General features: G+C 37.9%; 1 protein-coding gene across 2 annotated transcripts in view; it reads left to right on the forward strand.

The window, feature by feature from the left end:
- The window catches only part of atp10a (ATPase phospholipid transporting 10A), a 73,064-nt gene extending 67,081 nt beyond the window's left edge, over window positions 1-5,983 (forward strand). For both annotated transcript variants that reach the window (XM_067459968.1, XM_067459969.1), the window contains exons 20-21: window positions 3,190-3,377; window positions 4,371-5,983. In XM_067459968.1, the coding sequence (XP_067316069.1) occupies window positions 3,190-3,377; window positions 4,371-5,106 (924 nt within the window). In that variant the 3' untranslated portion in view covers window positions 5,107-5,983. The remainder of the gene's footprint in view (window positions 1-3,189; window positions 3,378-4,370) is intronic.
- The last annotated feature ends 15,982 nt before the right edge of the window (window positions 5,984-21,965 follow it).

The raw sequence follows: 21,965 nt of genomic DNA on the forward strand, positions 1-21,965 counted from the left end.
CTGTTTCTAATCCTAAACATCATTTGCAAGAATGCAGATAAGAGTAGTGAAGTCTGTTGTCAATCATATCAATGTCTATTTCAGCGTTTCCCAACCGGGGTGCCGTCTGACATGAGCGGGGGTGCCGTCTAAAAGGTGTCAGTACGCACTTGCACCGCGGTTCATCTCACATCTGATGATGACGCATCTTTAATATGGCTCCTCAGTGATAGGCCTGCAACAGCGATAATAAAAGAAAAACGGGCAAAACGATCTCTTTTTATAAACTACGTTTAATGCATGCGATTGCTGCTGTATGACCAGTCATTTCGCCGTCATCACCCGGGATATATTCGCCAGAAGACACGAATGAGAGCACGCGCACTGTGTGTAGATCTGTCTCTGCACTCACAGAAAGACGACGCATATCCCTATATTAGGTCTTAAAGGGGCAGCAAACTTTCCTCTTTTTAATGTCAAAGAAAAGATAAGGACATCACTCACTGCTTTTGATTGAATAGCTTGTGTAAGTCTAATAAGGATTAATCTTTAATTTAAACAGTTAAATATGCAGTTATTTTACATTTGATTATTTATTCAATTTCTCTACCTAAAAGCTAATGTTAGACCTACTTTAAAAAACCTGAAAAACATTGTTCATTTTATCAGTATCTTTGCTCAATAGTATTTATTCGTGCTGCTGCTTGTATTCAAGTTATTTGTTCTTATTTTCTTTATTTTTATTAGTCCTTTATTCTCTGAACATAGCAAATACCGAACCGTACTGAAACCGTGAACCTAAAACGTTATACAAACCGACCCGTGAGCCATCTGTACCATTACACCTCTAGTGTAACGTATGCGAGGGGGTGCCACAAAATTGTTAAAATTGTTAAAAAGGGTGCCATGACTGAAAAAACGTTGGGAAACAGGTTGTTTACCGGTATGCAGTCAGTTAGAATCGAAGTCCCTGCATGCAAGTAGGTAAATGTTGTTTTTTCGTATATTGATGTACATTTCCCAGCCTTATTTTATTGTACTTTTTTTTTTTTTTTTTTTTTTTTTTTTTTTTTTTTTGGACATACCGTTTTTATTTAATTTGTTCAAAAGATCCTCAACTTTAATGCATTTGATTTAATAGGCAAAACAGTAGCTAATACTGAATTTACTGAATTTGTCATTTTCATATTTGTCATTGTTGCTTAAAGGGATCGTTCACCCAAAAAGGAAAATGTGATGTTTATCTGCTTACCCCCAGGGCATCCAAGATGTAGGTTTGTTTGTTTCTTCAGTAGAACACAAATGAAGACTTAACTCCAGCCATTGCTTGTATAATGCATATCCATGGGGTGTTTTCTATGAGAGCCACTATGAGAGTAAAAAGCACATACGAATCCATATTAAACACTGTGGCTCGTGATGATACATTGATGTCTTAAGACATGAAACAATCGGTTTCTGCGAGAAGCCGAACAGTATTTATGGTGTTTTTTCATAGATATATTTACATAGATTCAACTCATTCAACCTATCTGTGCAGGCACTAATGAGGAATATATATATATATATATATATATATATATATGTATATGTATATGTGTATATATATATATATGTATATGTATATGTGTATATATATATGTATATGTGTATATGTGTATATATATATATATATATATATATATGTATATGTATAATCCATCTGGATGGATGGATGGAAGTAATGGGGTTGGGAATATTAGATGATATTCATCTGATATGAGGTGAAAAAATGCCATAAATACTGTTCGGGTTTTCGCAGAAACCGATTGTTTCGTGTCTTAAGACATCAATGTGCCACAAGGCACAGGGTTGAATATGGATTTGTATGTCTGTGTGTTTTTTACTCTCATAGAAATACACAAAAATCTTTGTTTGTGTTCTACTAAAGAAACAAAGACACCTACATCTTGGATGCAGATAAACATCAAATTTTCATTTTTTGTTGAACTATCCCTTTAAACTTAGTCTAAAACAATCCATTAGGGTGCCACTATATGTATGAGTATATATTTGTCTTGTGTACGATCCACCTGAGGGATTGGAAATGATAAAGTGCTTCAGCTTTTGAAATCAAAAACCCATCCCGCGCACATGTCCGAGGGGTAAGAGAAAGCAAGGCTTTTCTTACTTTTTCTGAGTATGAAATGAGGCCGAACACCGTAGCAAGGAAGACCAGGATGATGCTGACACGGCCAGAGACATTTATGCAGGGAGCCTCCATGATTGGTTTGAACCGGGAGATACTGCACCATCAGGGGCCATACATCAGCCTGACAGCCCATGCAGGCAGCCTGAGTTCAGCCCGCTGTGCTCGTCTCTCTCGCTCACCACGGTGGCGTATACATGGCCGACACACACAGGGTGGCCAAAGCTAATAGTTGATTTTACCGATGCATGTCCTCTGGTGTATTGCGAACTGCATTTATATATGTGTGCAGCCCATACCTGCTTCTCCTCTATTTTCCCCTCTATTCACGAGTCGCTGTTTTAGATTTATGAGAGCGAATTGGATTAGAGCTTTTTCCATTACACCGGAGCTGTAAATTTTTAGCTGACAAGTTTCGGTGCGTGAAAAATGTCCTCTGCAGCTTCACTGTCTTTCCGGACACGATGATGGCTTCTGGTGTGAAAGAGGCCGTTCTTCACAGTAAATGGCTCAAGTAGAGAGTAAACGTTTCCAATAGTCGGTCTGGCAGGTTCATCGTTCCACATGCTGCCTGGGGAAATAAACACATGTACTAGAGAGCGTGAGTGAAACTCCTTTCAGGTCATTTGAGGTGAGGTCAGTGTGGAAGCCATGTACTCATCAGAAGGTCGTTGCATGTGGATTTTTGCTTTTTAGTTCCGTAACGTGATGCATTTCATGATTTGAAACAACCAGCTTTACTCTTGCTACACCAAGCACCATGCACACTACATGTTTTAATTTTGTCAAAAAATGTTTCCTGTTATCTGCAGTACATGGTGTAGAGACTGAATCGTGTCATCGAAATAACCAGAAACCCATTTGATCCGGTGTTCTTGCATTTCTTCATCCTCACTAATAACAATGTGAATAATGTATGAAACGTTTTTAGATTGGTTCTCATTTTGAGTCGCGGTACAATATATAAGCAATTTAGCAGCTCTTGGTTAACTAAGCCTTGATTGTCTTTAATTATTTCACAGACATGGATGAACTGGGTATCGATTGGCTTCAGTATAGCTCTCTTCTTCACTGTAGTCCTGTGCTACAACGCCTCCTGCCCTACCTGTTTCTCTCCTTCCAACACATACTGGACCATGCAGAGGCTGCTGGGAGATCCTACATTCTACCTGCTGTGTGTTGTCACACCTGTTGCCGCTCTTCTTCCCAGGTATTTCTCAACACAAATATGCCCTGTTGTTAGTATTTTGATCTAATTCAAATTATTTGAGCTAACCATTTAAGTTTAATTGTGTTTATGCTGATGACAGATATATTAAGTATACAGTAATAGTTATTTTCAAACTACTAGTTTATAGTTAATTAATAATTCGTAGTTAATACATTAATAGACCATATACAAACAGTGAGTTCTTCATTCATTGTCACTGTAATTAACTAATTATTATTGTTTAATTAGCTCATATATAAAGAGTTAGATAATGCTTTAACAACTTATTAATAGTTCTCACTTTAGATTACGTCACAGAATATCTGAAAATGTCATTAAGTGCTTTAAGCAAACCTTTTTTTGGACATTAATTGCATTAGTATTTAGAGTTTATTCAAATGTTATGCCATACATAAAGCCTATCCCCAAAACTAAACAAAACCACTTAAACAATTAAATAACATAATGGTGTCAATATGAAATTAATACAAATACTCATTAGATAAGATTGTTAAAATACATCAGTTAGGGGTAGGGGACAGAATGTACAGTTTGTACAGTATAAAAATCATCATTTCTATGGATAGCCCCCATAAAACATGGAAACCCAACGTGTCCAATCCAGAGTGTGTGTTTAATTTTTTGGTGTTAATTTTAAGGAACACTGAATATGAATGCAGTGAATGTCTAATAAAGGTTGGCTTAAAGTACTTAATGACATTTTCTGATTTTCTGTGACCTAATCTTAAAGGAAAACTATTTATGGTTAATTTAACTTGTATAACTCTTTACATATGAGCTAATTTAACAATAACACTTTGTTAATTACAGTGACAATGAATAAAGAACTCCCTTTTGTAGTAAATAAATTAAAAGACTATATACAGTTTATAAACCATTAACTATTTACTAATACTTTGCAAATGATTTGTAAGTGCTTTGTTACTGTATACTTGTTTACTTTGTTAACTCTTAACTGTGTTAATTTTTCAGATACTGTTATAGAGCTTGTCAGGGAACTCTATTCCCAAGCCCTGTCCAAGTGGGAAGACAACTGGACAAACTGCCGGTGGACATGCGTAGGCTGTTCCTGAGTCAAAGCCAGATGAAGCTGGGCTCACTCGGGTCACTGTTTGCCTCCCGCATCCCATTTTTCCCTCTCTGCAGGCCTTTCCAGAAAGATTACAGGCCCAGGGTAAAGAAAGCCCACATGAGTGGCACCGAACAGAAGGAGAAAGCTATAGCCAACCCCATCCCATCAAAGAGCATGGAGATGCCGGACACACCTTTAAGCTCAAAGAACTCTGACAACCAAATCACACTCAACTTCAGAATGCAGGAAAACGCTCAGTCCTGCAGACAGGGCTCAGATGGCCCCCTACCTGAGAACTTGCACTGCGCAAAGGAACCTTTAAGTCCCATTACAGGCACTTTGCCATACTCCAAAGACACTCCTGGCTCCAGGACTATTTTAGATAGCACAGGCTTGGAGGCCCCGCTGAGCCCGATGGACCTCTGTCGGGTTGGGTTGCTCACCTCCACTCCGTTGCTTCCTCAAAGCGAGACTATGCAGCTCATGTCGCCACCCAGAAGTTGTTTTTTGGGACAAAACCTAGACGATGAGGACCATTCAAACCAAAAGTCCCTGCTGAAACAGGCCGGGGAGGTGGATCACACCCAGTCATCTAGCTGCCTACAAGAACATTCGCTCAAAACAACTTTTCTATGATGCTTTCTACCTGTTACGCTGATTGAAATTTGCACGTTAGCTTTAAGAAATGTTATTATATATTCATGATCATTTTATGAAGATATAAGTTGGTACTACACATATATTATATATATATATATTAGATGTATAAAGTTTAGAGTTTGTTTGTTTTTTTATTGAGAGAGAGAGAGTGGCCAGCATATGCAAACTGTATGCTTATTTTTTACTTTTTGGATTTGTTTTTTTCTAAACCATCTCAAAAGCAGAGGAGGTTTGTTTCTAGAGGCAGACGCAGTGCAGACACATTCCTTAATCTGTTTATTTGAACCTGGATGTTCTGGCGCACTTTAAAGAACCTTCTTCTTCTAGCATCAGACACTACTGATAGCACTACTCTTGTATTTCCCATCCCACTCTTAAGAGTTCATGGTACCCTTCACTGTCAGTAGCTAAAGAAATTCCGGCAATACTTTGCCATAAGAAATCATTTACTAATACCTGAACTAATACTTACTTTTGAATAGCTATGATCTAATCAAAAACTAGCAATGTTCTTAGCTGTGACTGGAGTTTTTTAGTGTTGTAGTATGTTAGTTCATGTTTTAAAGGGATAGTTCACCCAAAAGTGAAAATGTGATGTTTATCTGCTTACCCCCAGTGCATCCAATATGTAGGTGTGTTTGTTTCTTTAGTAGAACACAAATGGAGATTTTTAACTCCAACCGTTGCTGTGGGCCAATTATATAATGCATGTAAATGGCAAAAAAAACATGCTTAGACAACATGCACAAAGAGCCCAAAGATTATGCACAAAGATTGTGCTCATAATGACACATCGATATCTTAAGACACAAAACGATCAGATTTGATGATTGTGATCAAATACAACACTATATCCAAACGCCTGGAGCGCGTGTCACTTCCGATAAGGTCAATATACACACTCTGGTGTCGTGTATGTGTAAAGACATCACTTCCGGTATACGTGATCTGGTGTAGTTTACGTCAACGCCAGAAGTGAATCTCGTACACAACGCCAGAGCGTGCATATTGACCTTACCTGAAGTGAAGCGCACTCCAGACTGGTGGATATAGCGTTGTATTTGAGGTAAAAAAAAATATATAAATACGGCTCAATTTCACACACAAACTGATTCTTTTGTGTCTTAAGTTATCAATGTGTCATGATGACCCACAGGGCTCTTTGTACATGTTGTCTAACATGTTTTTTTTTGCTCTCATAGAATTGTTACCCATTCACAAGCATTAAATGACTGGCCCACAGCAACGGTTGAAGTTAAAAATCTTCATTTGTGTTCTACTGAAGAAACAAACACACCTACAGGTTGAATGCACTGGGGGTAAGCAGATAAACATTCAATTTTCATTTTGGGGTCAACTATCCCTTTAAGACTTTCCGATAAATGAAATCAGGTTATTTCTTTTACAAAGAATGTAATGGGCCAAACCCTCCACCGACTTTAAATAAACTAATCAGGCATGATTTGAAATCATAATAGTGCCTTCACAACATTTGCTTTACGTTCACATCTGCCGGTTTGTTAAGAACATTGTTTAATAGTTTGTCAAATTGTCATTCTCTCGCATTTATTTAAGTCTAAAGATTAGGGTAAAATACTTTGTGCAGCCAATCAAATGACTATCAAACTTGTTTAAACATGTAGTTAAGGTGGCCATTATTCACATGACTCGCTCTGACTCCAGTCGTAGCTCGTGCTAGCTTGATTAGTTCATTCACCAATAGTTCATTTCAAAGAAAGGTTTGTTCAAGTATTATTACATGATTTATGTACCCTATTTGTAACGTGTTGGCGAAATTCCTCGTCGCACAAGGGGTCTGGTGACAAGCGTAACCATTTTAGCGAATGCAGAGATTCACTCTACATTTGTTGAGATGTTATGTTTTTGCTGTTAGGTGGAGTATGTTTGATACTTTTACTCGATCACATTCCATTATCGAGGTTCTTAGACATCTACCAGACATTAAAATATCAGTAACTCGCACACGAGCATCATCACGGAACACTTTCCTGCTTTTCATACATATACAGATGGTGCTTGTGGCAGGTTCCATCTCAAGTATTTGTTATATGTTTTTTGTTCATTTTTTGCTGCTGCTTTTGTTTCTTCACATTTTCCTGCAGGATAGGGTATTTCACCTTTTCATATATATATATATATAGTTATATTCATTCAGTCATGGTGCAAAGTGCTTTAGGAAATACAGGCCGACGCATAAAGCTACTAAGTCTTTATTGACAGCAAAGAATCTTGGCAGGCGGCCTTAGAAGATATGATTCAGTGCATGTGCAAACAGAAGAATGTGCTGATAATGCCACTTTACTGTTTGCTTTTACAGCCTTATCGGTTCATATATGCATCTTCTGCTATGATTGTATTTTTCTGCTGTTTCCTCTGTACATGATCCTTGACCAAAGATACAAGAAGCACATGACCGCTGGAGTTGTTGTACTGTAACTGGTAGATCTGGCTGATCAGCGTATCATTTAGAGATTTTAATCAGCTCAGGGTTGCTTCTCCTTTCTTAAATTTCAGCCAAACTGACAATTCTGCCATCAATTATTCATCCGCATTTTGTTTCAAACCTGTCTGACCGTCTTCTGTGGAACACAAAATGATTTTTCTTTTTACATTTTTAACTTTTTTTTTTTTTTTGTCCATGCAATAAAAGTCAATGTTGTCCAAAACAATATTGGATCACACTTACTTTCATTGCATGGATTTCAATGGGTTTGGAAAAGCATGAGAGTGAGTGAATGATGACAGGATTGTCATGTGTGGTGGAGCTATCCCTATATCTGTGCCCTAACGGCCCCAAACTGGTCCTATTTGTTAATTACAGGAAGCGCTGTGTATTGTATCCACTCGTGACTTGCTAGCCCTCAGGAACCGCCAGCATCTATTCATGAAACCTTCCGTTTTGATCAGTCTGTTCTAAGGGAACTAATGGACTAGACTGTGACCGTGTGACTTCTCATTATTTTAAAGCTGTAATATGTGTAATGGACGGAGCCGGCGAGCGCATGGACGGTTATGCTTTTGTTCCGCAATAGAATATTGCACGATTCTGCAAATGTCAGGGGTGTGGCGTATCAAAGAGTCCCCAGAGAGATGCTAAAATAGTTTTTATGAGATGATTTGTCACGCTGTGCTCGCATAACCTCGAGGCCTCGCCAATCTGTTCGTTCGGGATCTCATTCGGGCGGTCGCTATCAAAACCGCTGATTTATGAACAGCCTACCAGGAGGATTATGAGATCTATTGTGCTCATTACACAATGAATGGTGTGAACAGAATGCGCTCGGACCAAAAAAACAAGGGTGCTTTATTTGAAAGCTCCTCGGATCATACTTTCCTGTTTAATAAACGTAGGGTTGCATATAAAGGGCGATGCAGTATTAAGCTGGGTGCGATTGGGAGAAAATGACTGACTGTCTGCATACTATAGTAAAACCCTAATGAAGCTAATATGAAGCACACAAGTACTTTGCCTCTTGGGTTTCTCTTCTGCACTGCTCAGGTTCAGCATTTGCTGCTTTTGAGCAATATTTTTGTCTCGTTAAAATTGTAATGTTTATTGCAACCTGGACTTTGCCATTACCGTAGCGACTTTTGTATGTGCTTGAAGTGCTTTAGTATATATGCAAGAAAAATTGAATATGTTACGTGCCTTAACACTGGAAAACACATATGTAGACGGAAATACATGCAGTGAATTTTATATACGTGCATTAGGCTAGCCTATGTGTAAAGTTGTTTGGAGTTGAGGTTTATGAATGAGGTTTAATAAAAGAAAAACCTCTGGTTTTTAAGGAATTTAAGAGAATATGCTGTATTTTTTCTTCCATACTCTGTTTTGTTGTTTTTAGATTGGAAAGTGCCAGTACTTGGATCCCAGGTTTCAAGTCTGTCAAGTTGTTGGCCGAGCATCACATGCTGTAATAGAATCCATTCACGGCTGCATTCCAGAGCCTTTCCTTAACTTCAGGGCAGATCACCAGCAGGAATGCCGTCCTCCAGAGTTTGTCGTAACACACATTAGGTGGACTTTGTTTTTTGTTTTTTTGCATGACTTTTGTCACTGTCGCTGCCTTGACTTTTTCTGGCTCATTGTACTGTAATTGGTGTTACACAAAGGTTCAGCATGTTCTCACTGAAGACTCGCTACATTGTCAGCCCTTAATTCATAAAAACACCTGTTTCAAGTGGAGGGGGGTTAAATTGTTCACTCGTTCTGTGTTTGTTTCTTGACAAGAACAACTCTTTATGTCATAAAAGTAAAATAAATGCTGAGCTAATTTTTCTTGTGCTCTCATTCTGTTTTTCTTCCGTGAACACTCCAAAAGTACAAATGCGTTATAAAATAGGTCCGTACGGCTTATATTCAAAGTTTTATTGAGCTTTTCTTTGAGGAACTTAGTCATTATTCACAGAAAAGTTTTCCCTTCTGGTTAAACCGCCAAATTTGGTCGTGTGTGCGCGCGTGCATTCATTCGTTCGAATGGTGTGTCGAGGCAGATTTATGATTCTCATGAGGCTCATTGACATCCATCTTGGTGTGTTATGCATTTTGATGCAGCATGTTCAATAGAATATAATCATGGTAATGGATCGGTTTTGGTGCTCGATTCTACAAAATAAGTCATGGGTTTGGAACGGTGTGAGGGTAAATGATGAATTTTTTTTTTTTTTTTTTTTTTTTTTTTTTTTTTTGGTTGAGCTATTCCTCTAAGCCTCTTGCCCTGTAGTGCACCTCAGAGACTTCCTTTTTTTTCAACTCTACAGGAAGGCACAAGTATTCCAGCGCATTGTAATTGCTCCCTCGCAATAGGATCTTTAGAATGGCTATTGGACATGACAGCTGAGTGGATGCACTCACCTCAGGGCACAGCTGGAGCCATTTCTCTTGGGAATGATATACACAACTAGCAGTGGCTGGAAGCATCTGTCAGCTCAATAAGTGCTTGGTCACCCAAAGGCATGATGGTGTTTTGTTAGTATTTTTTTTTTTGTTTTTTGTTTTCTAATGCCCTTTTACTAGTGTTACAAAATGGCTGAGTTGACACTTAATGTTCATCCAGCTTATCAAGTCTTGATGGACAAGATCCAATGTATCTCATTTTTTGAGTGTTTCAGCAATATCATTTATAATTTATATCAGCCATACTGTAAAAAAAAAGAAGATAAAAACCGTTAAAAAAATATTTTGAGTCAACTTTTAGATTAATAAAAATGTGATATAGTTAATTAGTTGTTCATATTTATAAATAAGGTTTTAATACATTTAATTTTGTCCAAAACACGGATAGTAATTAATTGACAAATGTTGGATTGATAATTTAGCCTTGTGTATATGCATTTCAAGAATGAATATTGGATTTGCTCATTTACTCATAAATTATCATATCATATAATATACATATCTAAAAATCGAGTAAGTAATAATTAATAATGCAGAGAATGAATCACCTGCGTCCTTTTACCTTTCCAAAAAATTAACGTGTGTGTGTGTGTGTGTGTGTGTGTGTGTGTGTGTGTGTGTGTGTGTGTGTGTGTGTGTGTTCCTCCAAAGTATGATTACAAACTTGCCCAGCTGTCCAAAACAACTTAATTTTATTCTCTGTTTTTTGCTGGATCAACTTTTCTCTCCTGAATCAAGACTTGTGGAGGAAATACTGTACAATTTTATCCTCAGCAGGATTTGGCAAGGCCTTTAGAAAGTGTAGATGGAAGATGGATGATATCTGCTCTTTCTGGTCATTGGGTGGTACATTTAGCATCTGTGGTCCCTCTTCAGGAGGCAGGAAAGAGGTTATTAATGAATTTCCTTTAAAGAGCGATGGAGGGGGGAGGTTGTGCTGATGCTGATGCTGCCGTACAGTTTCCCTCCGGCTCCTGCCACTAGCAAATTACTGGCCGCCTTCTTTGCACTTTTCAAAATCAACTTCCGTCATCCAGACAGGGAGATAATGATCTTCCTTTACTTGCTAACGTTGTCTCTTTTCAGAGGTTAGCACAGCACACTAGAGATCTTACCACTATCTTTCCCTTTCTGTTTTTACTTCGTTCTCTCTTGTGCACTGGGTTCTTCTTGACGGTCTATTCGTGGTGATGAAGTTTGTTTTGCCGTTGCACCACTATTATTTGTCCCTCAGAGACCAGCTGTGAAATCTGGACTGAAGGGGTTCACGCAGTTCGTCATAAACGGCCACTAAACTCTTAAGTAAGAAATAATGTCCAGTCAGCTGATGGTTATTGCAAAATAAACCCCAACAGGCAAATCAGGACCCCGATGTGATGACCCGGGTGTCTCTTATTGTCCTAAAGGGGTTTATTTTGCAGTAATGACCAGCTGACTGGGCTTTAATGCTTTTATCATTACTTGCCAAACAGAATTAATGGACATGAAATATTGATATGATTTGATAGGCCTAGTATAAGATGTGAGTAGAGTGATAGATGCATGTAGGCCTAGCCATTGAATATAATAATAACTGTAATTATAACAAAATAATAAAAAATGTATTTCTAAATAAAATAATGAATTTTCATATATATTTTAAAATAGAATTTAATCCTTTGAAGTTACCCATTACACATATCAAAAAGTATCAGTGCATTGCAACTTTTGCAAGCAAATATAAAACGTATAAATGGCGACTATTTCATTGTAAAGTATTAGGAATTTTAGAAGATTTCAGCCTCCAGGCTCCATGCAAAAAGATGATGAATTACTTAGCAAGTAGGCTACTAAAAATAAATTGAAAAAGTGGTGAAAAATGACAACGATCAAGTGAAATTTCATGAAATGATTAGCAACTTTTCCAGAGCCGTTCTGCAGGTTATTAAAGTGAAGCTCTGACCGTGAACTCGGGATGAGTCCTATATGTGCTCCCAAGTGAAAGATTCTCACAGGCAGCCTGAAGCGAAACTGTGAAGAAGACAAATGCCGCAGTAGCTTGTTTTACAAGGCTGCATAAGAAATTGAAGATACACACCTGTAAAAGAGATGAATAATGATTCGCGTTGCATTTAAATCTCACATTCCAAATCTCACAGCGAACCTCCAGAAGAACTGCACCATCTATCTGCTTCATCTTTTTTTTTCATTACCTTTTTAGTTGTGTTTGTGAAGATGGAAGTTTTTGAAGCAAAATAGAAAGAGTTTCTGGTAGCCTATAAGAGAAAACTGACATGATCGGAATAATGTGCAGTGCATTTATAAACAGAATGTTTTTTTTTGTTTTTTGTTTTTTTTTATTAACAAAACAAATGATTCACAACATTGAATTCAACATACAACAACAAAGCTTCACAGGACAGTAGTTACATATTGTCAGCGAGATTAACAAGAAAAAGAAGAAGAAAAAAATTTATAATAACAATAAAGACAAATATTTCTTCCTTTTTCTTATTGACAAATTCAAGATTCATATAATTTGTTAAACATAGTGGGGACATTACAATATAAAGAATTCATCTATATAATGACTTGGTCAGCGATTCCATCTCTTTTAAAAAATAAATTACATTTAGGGATGCATTTGGCAAATTTTTGTTTATGAATATAATATTTACCATGCAAAATGTAGAAGAATGTAGAAATCATCGATATCCATTAACAATCCATATTATGTCTCTGGGATACTTGACTGTGGCTTCAGTTGTCAAATATTTATATATGCCTGCAAAACTTCTTTTTTTTTTTTTATTAGAAATTTACATTATGTAGCAAGGATTTGCCAAACTAGAACTTTTTTTTTTTTTAAACAAACAAGCAAGCCCGCAGGTGAAACATAAAAGTAATGCAACATATTACTTTCCATAAAAAAGTAACCAGGTAACAATTACTTTTTTAGTAACTCAGTATAAAAGTAACCTTATGAAACCTCTCATCATTTACTAATCTGCAAGTTGTTTCAAACCTGTATGAATTTCTTTCTTCTGCTGAGCACAGAAATATTTCGAAGAATGTCAGTAACCAAACAGTTGACCCTATTTTGCGTGTTCTTGTGGGCGGAGGGTTAGTCAACGGTTCTAGTGACATCATTCCTGAAGGAAGTGCAGCGGTGTAGTCCAAACCGGCCGTTCGCTGTAGGCTTTGAAAGGGAACTTCTGTTAAATAAAATATCTCGCTTGGCATTGAACTTTGAGCTTTATAATTTTACAGGTATTATTTATGCTTTAACAGCAACATTACACACTAACTAAAGTTTGAAAGATGGAATTGCGAAGAACGGGACCTTTAAAATCCAATGGCTCTGACTTTACGGTCTGCTCAGAAAGGCCTTCAATGACACCAATGTCATTTCCTCTCTCAAGACCCCTAAAAGGCACTAAAGAGGTCGATACAAAGTCCATCTCACTACATGGTTCTACAATAATTTTTTTAGCAGACGAGAATAGTTTTTGTGTGCAAAAAAAACTAAATAACTTGTATATTGATGGGCCGATTTCAAAACAAAGCTTCAAACAGTTATGAATCAACTTATCGATTCATGATTGCCGAATCATGAATCGATAAGTTGATTCGCATGTCAAACCGCCAAACTGCTGAAATCATGTGACATTGGCGATCCGAATCCTGAATCAATAAACTGATTCATAAGGGTTTGAATCTTTTGTTTTGAAATCGGCCCATCACTATATGTCGTTACTTAGTTGTTCTTTTATGCGCACAAAAACTATTCTCGTTTCTTTATAAAATTATTGTAGAGCCGCTGTAGTGAAATGGATTTTGTATCGACGTCTTTAGTGCCTTTTATCTTGAGAGAGGAAATTATATTGGTGTCAATGAAGGCCTTTCTGAGCCATCGGATTTCAAAATATCTTAGTTCCGGAGATGAACGGAGGTCTTATGGGTGTCAAACGACATAAAGGCAAGTAATTAATGACAGAATTAAAATTTTTGGGTGAACTAACCCTTTAAGGGTGAGTAAATGATGACAGAATTTAAATGTTTGGGGTGAACTATACCTTTAAAGGCCCACTGAAGTGCCTTGAAAGGCGCCGCATTATTCAACATGTTGACGTAATTTCCACTGAAACAGGAAGACAGGGCGGGACATGAACAGCTCTTCCCCTTTTAAAAAATAGCCAATAGCATATTTATTTTTTTTATCACAGCTCGACTGTTGAGCTTGTTAAAGCTGCAGTTTCCTCCTGCTAATCTTGTCCATATCGATTTAAAATATACTGTGCAGGATTTTAATGGGTCCGATAATTGTGGTCTGTGTGCCTAGATCTGCTCTGTGCTATCGTGTCTCTGGACTGGAAAAGACAGTGTGCGCAGCATCTGTTTATAATCTAGGGGTGGGACTCTTTTTAGAGAGCATTTGATTGGACAGGAATTCTGATGAGAAGTACAGAGTGATGTCATCAAAATCATTGATCCAATTTGCGGAAGTAAGAGACTTTGGCCAGCTGGGTATGTAGAGAAATGAATATTTCCTCCCCTCCCGTTTTCAAAAAGTTGTCGTTTACATCAACCCGCATAAATACGCCATCATAACTATGCCAAACCTATGGGCGGCAGTGTAGGGAGAAGATCAGAAACCTCAAAATCGACAACAACGAATAGCACTAGCGACTTCCTGTTCCTTTCGAAACAACAGACATGACGCAAGGTTTCTTTGTGTGGTTAGACAGCGAAGTGGAGTTAAAGGTGTGTGCACAAAAGTGTAAATGAGTACAACCTTAACTGCGTCCATGATCAAACAAACTCTAAAATAGGGGGTTAACATGACGTAAGCGTTTTCTGGCACATATGTGACGTTTGAGGACCTAAAACCCTGTTTCTTCTAGTTCACACGGCAACACATAACCGGCGTTTTCAGAAATCTCCACTTTGGCCGGAGTTTTTAGAAATAATCGTTTTCTAGGATAAAAATGTGGTTTAGCTTAGCAGCGCATGCTACATTGCTAACAGCTCTTAAACCCGTATGATATCCTTTATCAAAAGTAGTTTTGACGCGTATCCGTTTCACAAGGGCGATCGATCTGTTTTTGATATATCGATGGATTATTTTAAAAACATAAAAGCCTGTTTTAGTCACCGTCTTAAACGGATACGGGTGACAGACGGCTCTCCGGCGCCACCCACTGTCATGGAGTTAAAACTATATCCAGTTATGGTGAAATTGCTCACCCTTGCGCGCCGGAGTGATGTAACATTCTGAAAATAATGTTTATTTTAATTTTATTTTTTTTATTGCTGATAACAGAACCATACAAAAAAGAAGGCATACAACACACAACAATGTGTAAATGACATTCCAAAACGCAGGGAAATATCTGTGTTTTCTCATCGTGTAAACGGGGGCCTTAGATTTGAAGGCTTATATCTTCTAAATGCAAATGTTGTCATTGTTTTGGAGCACACTAGTTTATAGATAACAGTAAGGCTAAAATATTCATACTAAAAGCCCATGTTTGCATCCCCATATACTGATTGGCTTCGTCACTCGTTCTCCTCTCCACCAGTCAGACGCAAGTGAAGCGGCTTCTCTGACAAGAAGAAATGTAGGGCAGAACTTGATTTTATCAATCGGGAATTCATTTGGATTTTTGGATGGCTGTGATTTGCTATTGCTGTTATGTCATGTGACACGGCGCCCTCAAGCCAAAAAACACTTCATAAGAGAAAAGATGACGAGAGCACATGAGTTTAAATAATGATGTGCATGGATGAATAATTCATAATAAATATTCATTAATGCAATATTTCATAAAATAAAAAAAAATAGGAATTGGAACTGACTCTAATGGCCGCTCAAGACTAAACTGCATTACATTCTAACTTAAGAGTGTGAGAGTCCAATCCCCAAAGAATTGTCTTGGAACGTGACATTGAGCATGTTTGTAAGCTTAAAATGTGATTGCAATTAAACAAATGAGACAGGACACCTGCTGAGTGACAGCCTGCCTCAGGTATGTGGAAGGGAAGGTTTTATTAAGACCATGACACACGCTGACACTCTCCTAATTGCCTTTTTGTCCCTCACCACACACACACACACCCTCTTTCACTGTAACTGTGGCACCTTTCCAAAATTCACTTAATGATCAGAGCTCTTAATATTTCCTGAGCCCATTCAGCAACCTTCATTAACACTCCCCTGTCCCACCCCACCCCTGGGGGTGGGGCATGATGGGCAGGCACATGAATATTCATTACAACCATGCAGGGACATTTGGCTCCTTGGTGTTTAATGTGCATCCTGCGTATGGGAGGTCAGGACATCAGATTGTGTGATAGGTGTTGGACATTATCCTTAAATAATGCATGAATGTAGTGTTTTGAAAGGTTTGTGCTCGCCTTTACTGTTGTGGAATGCCCTTGCACGCTACAAATCAAGCAGCCTTGCTAAAGACCTCCGTAAATCAGCCACGGTATCAGTGCGGTACAGTCATTCATCAATGCCTGTGAAATCAGCTTATTGTATGACTGAGAAACAAACCTAAGCGTATCTGTGCACAAAGAGCAGAGCTTGTGACAGGCCTTTGACTAAACGACAAGGTCTGGTCCACATTGCAACTTCATCTGGTCACGAGCCACCCACTTAGTCAGGAGAGGAAATTTGACCAACATGTAAAGCAACCAATAAGTGTTTTTGTTGTTGTTTAAAGGCACAATATGTAAGATTTTTCGATTAAAATATCCACAAACCACTAGACCAATCTTATATATTTTTTGACGTGTGTACTTACATTATCCCAAATGTTTCCAAGAAAGTTTAACCACAAATGGACCATCGCCTATGAATGACAACATACCTGTGTTAACCTCAATTTACGGTTTTATCTTGTAGAAACCATGGAAACACCAAAGACGCATTAATATATTATGTGTTTTATTAGACAGGTGAGCAACTGTTAGGATACATTCATCGACAGAAAACAAATCATATATAGCTCAACACAGTCTTTAAATCTTTGGCCCCACTTTGTATTAGGTGGCCATAAAGGGTTACTTCAGCGATTAGCATAAGGCTTTGTATCAGTAGAAACCCTGGAGTATATTCAAATGATTGTGCTTTCCCCCCTCATATCCCCCTGAGACAAGAGATTATTGCATTTTATTTCTGGAAAAATTCCTCCTATGATGCAAATTGACGATATTTGCATCATAGGAGGAATGTTTGGCCAAAGGCTAAAGACTACAGCCAGCAGAGGGAGCCATTTCCACATGTTTTGAACTTGCGCATGGGGGATGGAGATCACACTCAGAGCTCAGCTGGCAGCTACAGGCACTCATTTAAACGGAGCTATGGTGAGCAATGTAAGTCTTTTAACTTCTCAAATTAATTTCTATGAAAGTTAAGCTTGCAAAGGCATGAACTGAAATGCGTCAGACTGGACTCGCGTTGTGAATGTATGCCGCGAGTGTAGTCGCGATTACCTCAGCTGTCATCACGAGAGCTCATCAGCTCATTTATCTCACTCCTGCAGTTAGTGCTCAGTGCTGTGATACTCGCGCGATGACTCACTCATTATATTGAACAGACACGTTCAGTTTTTAATTGTAGTGTCTTCTCCAAATCAGTCACAGTAATTCAGTAGGTGTCTTTGGGAATGGCCTCACAGGGCAGCGAAGCATTCTGGGAATTGTAGTCTTTCATCCCCATGAGACAAAAGTCTTTTCTCAGTCTAGAAGGCACCAAATTCAAAAATAATTTCACATTTCTACTTCATTGATGACCCAGTTTAAATACAGATTCATCTTCCCAGCGAAAAAATAAGTACAATGTAGTTACTGTGTTCAAAATGTATTGCAAAACACCTTTGCTGATATTGAGGTGGGATACGGGTAGAGTTAGGGACAGGTGTGGTGGGATGGGTAAGTTTAAGAGTAGGGTTAGGTGTAAGAGGAAGTGCCAACTGTGTAATTACAGAAATTAATTACAGACGTAATTACATGCAGGTATTTTTTTAAATGTAAGTACAGTGTAAAAACATGTATATACACAATAAGTGCATTGTATCAAATTATTGATTACAATGTTAGTACATAGTAGTTATGGCCGCCTAATATAAAGTGGGTCCAAATCTTTCAATCTTAAAAACTTTAAATCTTTTGTTTTCTTGATTTACCACGAGTACCATGTTTTACCATGCTACTCCTGATCTAGCTTACTGCAGTGTGCATCAAGTGTCTCGTAGTAGCCGCTGACCGAACGCACAGAGTAGCATTATAACACACTATTGCCAAATGTTTTGGGACGTCTGCCTTTACATGCACACGAATTTTAATGATTCTTAATCCCATTTCTAATCTGTAGGGTTTAATATGGAGTTGGTCCACTCTTTGTAGCTATAACAGCTTAAACTCTTCTGGGAAGGCTTTCCACACAGTTTAGGAGTGTGTTAATGGGACTTTTTTACCATTCTTTTAGAAGTGCATTTGTGAGATCTGGCAGTGATGTCGGACGAGAAGGCCTGGCTCGTAGTCTCTGCTCAGGCTTGGATGTAGCTGCTCGGCCATGGAAACCCATTCCATGAAGCTCTCTATGCACTATTCTCGAGCTAATCTGAAGGCCACATGAAGTTTGATGGTCTGTAGCTATTGACTCTGCAGAAAGTTGGCGACTTCTGCACACTGTGCACCTCAGCATGTGCTGACCCGCTCTGTTATTTTACATGGCCTATCTGCTGTTGTTCCCAATTGCTTCCACTTTGTTGTAATACCACTAACAGTTGACAGCGGAATATTTATTAGTGAGAAAACCTATCACAGTACCACGCTTGAATTTATTGAGCTCCTGAGAACGATTTCTTTCACAAATGTTTGAAGCAGTCTGCATGCTAGTGCTTGATTTTATACATCTGTGGCCATGGAAGTGATTGGGACACCTGGACGAAGCGGAAGTGGTCGTCTGTGGCATAATAAAAGCTCCACTGCTCTCGAGCTATGTGTCGCGCTTGTCTCTCATTAGCGGTCGCTGCAGAAGCCTTGTTTCAGCCCCACCCTGCTTCATCCTTCAGAAACATTAATAAACCTTTAATACATTAGATTACCTCATCCATGAATATGATTTCTGTCCCTCGACAGATTCTTTCCACTGGGTGTAGAGGGGAAGACAACAACTCCCATTATTCTGCGTCATCAAGCTACACCTGTTTTGAATGAGCGACCTCTAGTGGTGAAAATTACATATTGTGCCTTTATTCTTAAAAAACTATACAACAAGATGAGACCAGTATGAAATGAAAAGTGATTTGAATGTTGTTGCAGCAAATGGTTGTACAAAAAAATACCAGACAAGTAGCAGGAAATATGTTGAGACTTAACTAAGTCGTTCGGGTGTCTGCTTGTGTTGTCCTCCCTGTTGTCTGTCGTCATGTGTTCAGCTATTTTGACTTCTCTCAGTGATCTTACTGCAATACCTTTAACATGTATCAAGGTAGACACAAATACTTGTTGGTTCCTTTTTATTTTCAAAAAGGAGTTTAAAAAGGCTGTAAAGAACTCATCTGGATGCACTCAAGCTTTGTCTCCACAGATGAAGCCCAAATAAAAACTTTGTCACATGTTGCTCAGCAAAACAAAAGAACAAGAACATCAGAAAGGACCAGTGAAATACATGTTCAAGAATTAATTCTTCATGGTTTGGTGTTTTTCATCTGTAAGAGGGCAAACACAATGATCAGTGACAAACATAGTTCATGGAAGTCAATGATCCTGGAGAAGAGAGTGTTTCATGGAGCAACCTCAGCTGCTTTTTGGTGAGACTGTCTGTCCCGTTGAGCAGAATGTTTATAAGACTGCAGGAGATCTTACAAAGGAAATGATGGAAAACTGTAAATCATTAAATGGACACAGATCAACCCTGGAGAAACACATCTGGCTGAAGAGGAGGACTTTGCGAGATAATCTCTGATGAAACTCTTAAAGAGGGTTTAAGTCAGTTGGTACATCCCTGATAGGTTTCATGTCAGTGTTTTAACCAAAAGGAAGGAGAACATTATATTCCTGCAGAAGAGGATCATGGAAGCAGAACATACATCTTAGTGGTTGAACGAAGTCGACATTTATGTAATGAAAGTCAAGTCGACTTCGACTAGTCACTGATGACATCATTAATGAACAAATAAGACTGAGCCTCGAGCTGAGACGCGAACTCAGCTCTACTTGTGCACAGGACAGCTAACGTTATGGCATATGACACAGCGCTGCCCATAAAGTTATTAGTCCTACTGCATAACAGCTTTTGTATCAGTTCTTTTGTCTTATGATCGTTATATTTCTCACAGATTTCTGCTCCATAGTTCTGAATAAGATACAGATAAAGTAGCACAATAAAGATTACATGTATATGAATGCATTAGTGATTGTGTGTGAATTAATTCTACCTGCCAGCGTCTCTCTATTAATAGTGAGTGAAGCTGTAAATTTTAGTTATCAAGAAATATATGCTAGAACTTTTCAGTTTCTAAGCTATTTTATTGATACATCACAGAACAGTGTTGACAATACATTTCTGCGCTACTGAATGGTTTTGTGTAAGGTGCACAATCTCGGCGTGATCAGGCTATGTGTGTAAGTTGCAATGCAGCACGCAGTTTAGCGCGATGATTAACTTACATAAGCGTGCATTCTCCCGATCAATTTTGAGCATCCAGATGGTATAATCAAACATGTCTTGTGGAGAGCTCTCGGAGTATGCTTTTATTTGTCATTTTTAACTGTTCAAAACAGAGCCTGCGTGTCAGGAAATTGTTTATCCTTTTGCGCCCTCTATAGGCCAGCGACTAGTCGACGCCAAGCTTAAAGCGTCATGACAGAGCATTTAGGTCGACTAGTCGATTAGTCGATTAGTCGGTGCCTCTACTATGAAGAACAGTATACTGATTAGTGGTTGAAGAGTTTTACACAGCAGCTCTTAGTACAAAGCTATAGGTCTGTTGTTGTTGTTGTCTGTTTGTTTTTTTCTCTTCTCCGAACCAGTCGGTCTATGCTATAACAAATATAATCCCCTAACCCTGCTGCCTACACTAATAAAATTGTACATTTACGAATTCTCTCATGGGATAGTAAAATGTCCTTTTGTATATGTGGCCATCTTGGGAACGCACTCAGGCAGCTATTTTCAATCCTTGTATACAGCACCTATATAATCACATTTTCATGACATATTTTAAATCAATAAAACCTTAGCTACATGATGTTGGTTACAGGGGCTCAAAAAACTGGATGAGAAAATAATCACAGTAAATAATGTTAATAATATAGGCCTACCGATTATTTATTTTATATATATAGCATATATATATATATATATATATATATATATATATATATATATATATATATATATATATATATATATATATATATATATATATATAAATTCTGCACTAAACACACACTCCACATTCATTGTAAACCTTAAATGCTAGAATCAAAGTTTTCAAGGGCAGCATATAAAATGTACCGCCGTTATTTGCTGACCATTTAACTGTAGTTTAGCATTTTTTTGCCCTTGCGAGTCCCATGAGTTGTTTTATAGGACAAGCTTCCATTTGCTTACTCACTTTATATCAGATGGTTCATGAAAAATCTGTTAAAAATGCTAAATTGCCCATTTTTGTCATGCTTTTATTTTATTTATTTATTTTATGAATTATTTGTATTATTATATATTAATTATATTATATCAATTATATGTATTATATTATATTTATTCATTTAGTTATATTTTATATTATTTTTGTTTAATTTCTTTCCTTACAAAAGCAGTCACGTTTCTGCAAATGCTACATCGACTTAAGATACACAATATCAAGTACATTTTCACAACTCAATATGTAAAAATATATAAGCAATAGCTGAAACA

Source organism: Pseudorasbora parva, chromosome 12, assembly GCF_024679245.1.
Source record: "Pseudorasbora parva isolate DD20220531a chromosome 12, ASM2467924v1, whole genome shotgun sequence".
NCBI classification, from domain to species: Eukaryota; Metazoa; Chordata; class Actinopteri; order Cypriniformes; family Gobionidae; genus Pseudorasbora; species Pseudorasbora parva.